General features: G+C 52.3%; 1 protein-coding gene across 1 annotated transcript; it reads left to right on the top strand.

Moving 5' to 3' along the window:
- Nucleotides 1-2,223: 2,223 nt before the first annotated feature.
- Nucleotides 2,224-4,521, top strand: LOC308221262 (inositol 1,4,5-trisphosphate receptor-interacting protein-like 1; the record flags this gene model as incomplete). Its single annotated transcript, XM_080618248.1, has 3 exons — nt 2,224-2,313; nt 2,977-3,257; nt 3,486-4,521. 3 exons carry the CDS (start codon nt 2,224-2,226, stop codon nt 4,519-4,521), a joined length of 1,407 nt encoding a protein of 468 aa, XP_080474374.1.
- Between the last annotated feature and the right edge of the window lie 3,322 nt (nt 4,522-7,843).

The following is a 7,843-nucleotide window of genomic DNA, read 5'->3' as shown; positions in this document are numbered from 1 at the left end:
CTTTCCCAAGGAAAAGGTAACAGCCTGGTGCCTGAAGTTGGATGAGAGTCTAGCCTGGCTCAGCTGCTGCAAGAGGATCCACTGCATGCATAAGTTAATCCTTCCTAAAGGTCTGCCTGGGCCACAGGCATCCACTGCTGCCATGGATGATCCCTGTTAAAAACCATCTCCCTCATTTTAGACTCTTCCAGCACACAGCAGGTTTGAAGTAATGAGCTTTCTCCCTCCACCTGCCTCCTGTGGCCTTGGGTGCTGAGCAAAAACTGTCCTCCTGCAGCGCTCTGGCCACCAAGGGAGTGGAATCTCTTGCACAGCTCCCAGCAAGTCCGCCAGAAATGCCTTTCTTTCTTCACCCCATCCGCCAGATCTATTGCGTTGCAAAGCCGCACCCAAAAGACCTTGCAGGCCAGGGCTGGGTACCTCTGCTGTCTCAGTTACCTGCGGTTTGGTTCGACTGGTGAGAAAAGCTTCAAAATCCCCAAGAGGAGAGCAAAGCTCCGAGTCAGACTTAAGACCAAGTCCTCTGCATGCTGAATAAGGCACACATCAATTCACGGTGGAAAGCTGCAACAGCTCTCCACGGGCCCCCTCTTACCACTCATGGGAGCTTGCTCTCCCGCCAAGGTGCCCTAACATCAAATACGTAATGAAGCGTATGCTACAAATATGTTTTGTAGTGTATTTTTTTCAGGAAGATAATTTCTGCACCCTCTGACTTCAAAGGAAAATACCGGAGACCAGGGAAATGAGGCCAATGCTGTGCTTTGCTGGTCCAATGAGAGCAGGAGAAACGTTTCTCAGTTCTGTTGCATCTGTTAATGGAGTTCAATTAAGCTGCCAGAAATTATAAGCATTTAGAGGCACATAAGCCATCACTCCTCACTACCAGACAAAATCTTTGTCATGTCAGTGGTCATAAATCACAGCGATTGTATTTTGGAAGTGTTATGCACTGCAACTCATCACCAGGGCTTAATTCAGCTTCCCTCGGGGCACCATTGTACCTGGTAGGCCCAGGTATTGCTGGTACACAAGAAACGAGTATTTGGGGGTATACCAATTATGTCTGCTTTGACCAAATAAAAATAAAAAATAATAACTAAAAAAAAAGTTTCCCTCTGAAATGGACTGAAGGTTGCAAGTGGGAGGCTGGCTGAAAATCAAAGGTTCCGTTCCTGTGAAAAAGTCAGGTTCTTTAAACACTTGGTTTGATACCAAATCAGGGCAAGAAAAGTGAAAATACGCCTGTTTTCAACAGAGCAGTATTGTCACAAAGTTCTGGGCACATTTAAGCCTTCCAACCCTGCTCAGTTTGCAGCATATGGGCTGTTCATTGCAATATTGGTCCCAAAGGGGTTTTGCTCCCGTTTTTTGCCCAGGCTGAGGCAGTATCTTATACAATGTACCCAAATAAAAGGCAACTCAGGTGGAGACTGACTAACAATCAAACCCACAGCAGCTAAAAGCAACTGGCCAAACTGAAATGGTGAAGCCTGAAATGACCCAATGGCGAAAAAAAGGTTTATTTTCAGGTTAAGATAAGGAATGGGAAAATGTCTGCAGAAATGGCACCATCCCACAGGATGTATCTGTTTGCAGCAACAGGCGCTTCATAGGATCACAGAACGGTTGGGGTTTGAAGGGAGCACCGAGGGTCATCTAGTCCAAGCTTCCTGCTCAAGCAGGGTCACCTAAAGCACATTACTCATGATTGTGTCCAGACGGCTCTTGAATATCTCCAGGGAAGGACACTCCACAACCTCCCTGGGCAACCTTATTCCAATGCGCAGTCACCCTCACAGTAAAGAAGCTCATCCTCATGTTCACATGTTTTAGTTTGTGCCCGTTGCCCCTCCTCCTGTCACCTGGTGCCACAGAGAAGACTCTAGCCCCATCCTCCTGACACCCTCTCTTCAGATATTGTACACATTGATCAGTTTCCCCCTGAGCCTTCTCTCCTCTAGGCTGTGCAGACCCAGCTCCCTCCGCCTTTCCTTATGTGAGAGATGCTCCAGATCCTTAATAATTCTGGTAGACCTTCGCTGGACTTGCTCCAGCAGCTCCATGTCTCTCTTGTACTGGAGAGCCCAGAACTGGACACGGTACTTCAGCTGAGGCCTCACCAGCTCTGAGTAGAGAGGGAGAATTACCTCCCTCAACCTGCTGATAATGCTCACCCTAAATGCACCCTAGGATACAGTTGGCCTTCGTAGCCCCAAGGGCATGCCGCTGGCTCACGGACAACCTGCTGTCCACCAGTACCCTCAGGTCCCTCACTACAGAGCTGCTTTCCAGCAGGACAGCCCACAGCCTGTACTGGTGCATGGGGTTATTCCTCCCCAGACGGAGGACCCTGCACTGGCCTTTGTTGAGTTTTAAAAGGTTCTTTGCGAGTACTGTGAGCAGCTTTGGGCTCCACAAGGGGAGAAGGATCTAAGGATGTTACTCAGTGCCGGGTCCTGCACTTGGGCAACGACAACCCCATGCAGCAGCACAGGCGCGGGGAAGGTTGGCTGGAAGGGGCCACAGAAGGATAAAGGCCGGGGCTGGAGGGCCTGCGATGCGATGCGATGCGGCGCCTGTGACAGCACTGGGGACGCGTCACAATGGGGGATGGTTATGAGGGGGCCAGCAGGCAGCACTGCCCCAGGACAGCCTGGGCCAGGGGTGAGTGCGCACGCAGGGGGCAGGCTGGGCTGGACGAGGGCCGGGGCAGAAACCTGGGCCCCTGGGGGTGGGTGCTCACCCTGCATCGAGGCCCTGGCTGCGAGCGCCTTGGGCAGGGCACGCTGCTGCTGCCACCAGGCCTGGGCGCAGGCCTTGCTGCCTCCCAGCTGCCTCGTCCCCTTCTCCTGCCTGTCCCCAGCTCCCTGCCGCTCCCGTCCCCGCTCCCCACGCTGCCGCCTCCCTCCCTGCCTCTTTCCTTCCCTCCTTCCTTCCCTCCCAGCCCCACTGAATTCCTTCTCTCTCCTGCAGGCCACGGCTGTCACAAACCTCTTTGTGTGGGTACTGCAAATTCTCACCCTGAAGGTGCCCGTCGTCATGGATGAGCCAGATGAAACCACACCTGACCGCATGCAGCAGCCTTTGGGGCTGCTGAACCAGGAGATGGTTTGGCCGCTGCAGGAGGTGGAGCAGCTGAGCCAGGAGAAGAGCAAGGGGCAGAGTTATGTGGTCTGGAGAACCCTGCTCTTTGCCTTGCAGCACTGGCAATTGGGTCTGATTGCTGGCGTCCTGCTCCTCCTGAGTGTCGGACTGTACTGGTGGCTCAGGAAAAGGAGCCATGAGGAGGACAGCAGCAGTGATGAGGAGAGCTCTAGCTCTGAGGAGGAAGAGCAGGAGGAGGCAGAGGAGGAGGAGGAAGAGAACGAAGGAGAGGATGCTGATGGCGAGAGAGATGTGGGCAGTTATTTTGCAAGGCGCATTAGGTGGTCAGTGCAGAAACTGCACGACGAGAACCCTTTGGTGTTCCTGCTGGTGGATAGCCTCCTCCACACTTGTCGACAGCTCTTGTCAAGTAGTTCCTTCCCGGTGCTAGAAGCAGCCATCAGGGTGGACAGTGCCTTTGAAGGCTGGAGTCCCCATGAAGATGATGCTGTCTACCGTCTGCTTGTGCCCCTGAAGCCCCCCCGTGGGCACGCCTTCCACCTGGAGGCGGGCACCGTGGGCCAGATGCTGGCGGACTCCTGCATCCGTGTGGAACTGGTGTGCACATGCACGACTGAGGAGACAGTCGGGGACATGCTGTGCTTCCTTCACCACCCCGAGGAGGCGCTGAGGGAGAATCAGAAGCCCAGCCTCCTACACACCCTCTGCACCAGCTCCTACCTAGATGTCCAGAAGACTGCCCTATGGTTCCAGGACTTTGTGAGGTCAGCCTGGGAGTTCGTGCCTCAGTCACATCAATACAGTATGAAGGTGCTGCCCTCCAGCCGCTCCTGCAAGCTGCAGCTGACACATGTCTCTGGGAGAACCTTGCTCGTTGAGATGATGCTTGGCGTGCAGCAAGGCGACTCAGACATCTTTGCGAGCAGCCAGGCTACAGAGGCTGTCTGCACCCCAAGCACAACATGGCCATTGAGCTTCAGTGTGGCAGAGGCGAAGTTCTTCCGGTTGATGGCCAGGGAGGTCCCACATGACAGCTTCCACCTCAACTGCCTGCAGTTCTGCACCCGTATGCTGATAGGCACAGGATTTTCCAGCTATGCCTTTAAGACAATAGTGATGCACCTCCTGACTACCATGCCCCTGGCAGGCTGGCGCAGGACGGATTTCCTTCTGCGGCTGGAAGACATCATGCGGTACCTGCGTTGCTGCCTGGAGGAGAAACGACTCAACCACTTCTTCTTTGGTAATGAGACCATTCCCGAAGAGATCATCTTGCCTCCAGCCTTGCAAACAGCTGAGCCGCTCAACCTCTTGCAGGACTTGGCACAGGATCCCGCTGCTCATGAGCAGGCAATGAGTGAGTTCAGGGAGCTGCAGTTTCGGCTTAGAAGACAGCTCTTCAACTGGCACTGAAAGTGGTCTTCATGCAGAAAGCTGTATTTGCAGAGTTCACAGCCGAGGACAGATGACCACCTCCTACAGGAGGCAAATAAAGGACAGAATGTAGGACACTGCAAAGAAAAGAACAATCCCATGCAGCTGACCTCTGCCAGGAGCCTTTTCCTCTCGTTCGGCGGGTAGCAACAAAGACGACTTTCTCCCTGCTTTCTCCTCTCACTGGACGCAGCCAGAATGGCATTTCACATACGTCCAGATACTATTGCTGGCAGCTCTGGCTGCGCGGGGACAAAGCGGGAGGCACCATTGACCGCTATCCTCTGCATGCAACCATTCAGCCAATTCCTCACCCACCGAACAGTCCACCCATCACGTCCGTATCTCTCCAATTTAGAGAAGGATTTTGTGGAGCCTTTTTGTCAAAGGCTTTACAGAAGTCCAGACAGACAACATCCTTAGCCCTTCCTTTGTCCACTGACGTAGTAACTCCATCATAGAAGGCCACTAGGTTGGTCAAGCAGGACTTGCCCTTGGTGAAACTGCGCTGGCTGTCTTGAATCACCTCCCTGTCCTCCATGTGTCTTAGCATAGCTCCTAGAAGGATCTGTTTCGTGCTCTTCCCAGGCACAGAGGTGAGGCTGACAGGTTCGTAGTTCCCAGGATCCTCCTTTCTACCTTTTTGAAAACTGGTTGTGATATTGCCCTTTTTCCAGTCACCAGGGACCTTACCTGACAGCCGTGACTTCTCAAATATCACGGAGAGTGGTTGGCAACTACATCAGCCAATTCCCTCAGGACTCTGGCATGGATCTCGTCAGGTCCTATAGACTTCCGTATGTTCAGGTTCCTCAAAAGGTCACAAAACCTGATCTTCACTTACAGTGGGAGAGATCTTGCTCTCCAAGTTCCTGCCTTGCAGTTCACCCACTCTAGAGGTGTGGGGAGAGAGCCTGCCGTTGAAAACTGAGGCAAAAAAGGTTGTTGAACACTTCAGCCTTCTCCTTGTCCAGTGTTACCAGTTCACCATTCTTGCTCATTGGCGGGCGGCGGGGAGAGGAAGGGGGCACCCTTTCTTTGACCTTCCTGTTCTGGTTGACATACCTGTAGAAGCCCTTATTATTAGTCTTTGCAAGTTCTACTTTGCCAAGTTCTACTCCAGCTGCGTCTTGGCCTTCCTGATCCTATCTCTGCACAAGCGGGCAGTGTCCCTATACTCTTCCCAGGATACCTGTCCCTGCTTCTGCTGCCCGTGCATTTCCATCTTGCCCTTTAGTTTGACCAGAAGGTCTTGACTCAGCCGTGCTGGCCTCTTGCCTTCCTTACTCGATTTCTTACACTCAGGGATCGTGAGCTCTTGTGCTTCATGGAAAGCATCCTTAAAGATCTGCTAGCTCTGTTCTGCTCCCTTGTCCCTGAGGGCAGTTTCCCAGTTAGTCCGATTGACTAAGTAATTCAAGAACTGGAAGTTGGCTTCTGAAGCTGGAAAGTTCGTGGCTGCAACCTCCACAAGTGCAGGATCACTGCAGCCCAGGCTGCAGGTGAGCTCACCTGCATTGGTGACCATCAGGTCCAGGGTCACATTCCCCCTGGCAGGGCTCTCTATAGCCTGGCTTAAGAACTTCTCCTGAATGCACTCCAGGAGTCTCCTGGGTTGCCTGCAGCTCTTCGTGCTGCTTTTCCAGCAGATGTCTTTGTTCATGAGCTAGCGGGGCTCACTGATAGAGCATCATGTTTACATGATGGGGGAGGGGAGCAGTATCAAGCTTCCCCATGACAAGCTGTGGGACAAGATGCCAAGGTTAGGGGGCAGCGTGCTAGTGAGAACCTGCAGCTGGTGGCTCCAAGACATGTTGGTCACGCTGGAGCACACTTGAAATCGCACGAAGAAGGGGCACCTGATGTAATACGAGCCAACAGGGAAACACCAGCGAAACACTCTGAAGGAATTAAGAACCATTCCTCTAAGAAAGTGACGAGACTGACAGCCCAGCTGAAGTGCCTCTACAGCAGTGCAAGCAGTACGGGCAACAAACAGGAGGAGCTGGAAGACACCATGAAGCTAGAGAGCTATGACCTGGTGGCCATTACTGAAACATGACAGCTTCATGGAGCAGGGATAAGCACCTGGGCAAAAATGTTGCAGCGATATGAAAGGGAAATTCGAACGTCAGCATCAAATCCTTAGACACCTTTGAGAGAGTTTCCTGGTTTTCCAGTCCTTTAGGGCCAGGCGGCGAGCTCATGCAGAGCTTGCTCAGACCTTATTTACATGAGTAGCTTGCAGGGGGGACAGCATGTATGCTATCAGCACCTAGCTGCTGCAAATTACCAGCAGAATCTTACAGCAGAAACCCGCGCAAAAGCAGGCTTTTTGTTTCAACTCATGTGCCAAAAAATGGCACATGTCAGCTTCTTTAGCTTCCAGGAGATGGCGCGCGCCATCCTCTGAGCATCATACTGCCTGTTTCGGTGGACATCTGCAGCGCACAAGGCTGCTCGCTCATCACGCTCAGTCAGACTTTGATACGGAGCTTGTTTTCACGTGATTTCCCTACTCCACAAACCACTGTGCTGCCTTTGCATGTGTTGCTGCTTTGGAGCTGGGCTGAGCAAAGATGGTGGTGTCAGCCCAAAGAGAGATGAAGTGATCTTTGAGGAATTTCTTTATCACCATCCTGCGTAAATAGAGATTAGAGGCAGAATGCTTTCCTTATAGCTGGGAGCTGCTTCTGCAAACAGAAGGGAATACAGTGCTAGGCAGTATTACGTAGCCAGCTTCAAGAACACTGCTGCAAAACGTGGGGAAGTGGACCCAGCATAGCACGCAGGTAAAGTGAGAACGGCAGTGCTGCTCTGTCTGCAGTGCATTCTCCCGGTGGCAATGCCTTGCGGACCAGCAAGGCACCAAGCCCACATAGTTGAGCCTCTCAGCAGCGATGATGTGCTCCCTGCAGGGCATTGTTTGTCCCCTAGGTGGAGGTGTCTGTAGGCGGTGGAGTTCAGGAGCCCTGAGGTGGTCCTTAACATACAGAGGAGATCAAACAGGAGCCCAAGATGTGCTGGAAGTTGACTATATTTGAAGTGTCAGTTCTGACTGCTGTCTGAGATAAACCGATTTTATTTCAGGGAATGGCTAATTCTGTGCACCTGGCTTTGAATTCTCATCAGAAGAGGTGAGTTCTGTGTGACATAGGAGAGTAGGTTCCTCTATTTCATAGTTGTGTTCTTCCTCGCAAGCAGTCCTTGAAAAGCATGCGGAGCAGAGTAAAATAAAATAGTGTTCATAACTGGTAATGAAAAACTACTCCTACCCCAAAAGAGAGAACAGTAACGTTTC

Source organism: Psittacula echo (assembly GCF_963264785.1).
Source record: "Psittacula echo genome assembly, chromosome: 5".
Taxonomy (NCBI): domain Eukaryota; kingdom Metazoa; phylum Chordata; class Aves; order Psittaciformes; family Psittacidae; genus Psittacula; species Psittacula echo.
The sequence above is the reverse complement of the archived record's forward strand: the minus strand, read 5'-3'. Positions and strand labels throughout refer to the sequence as shown.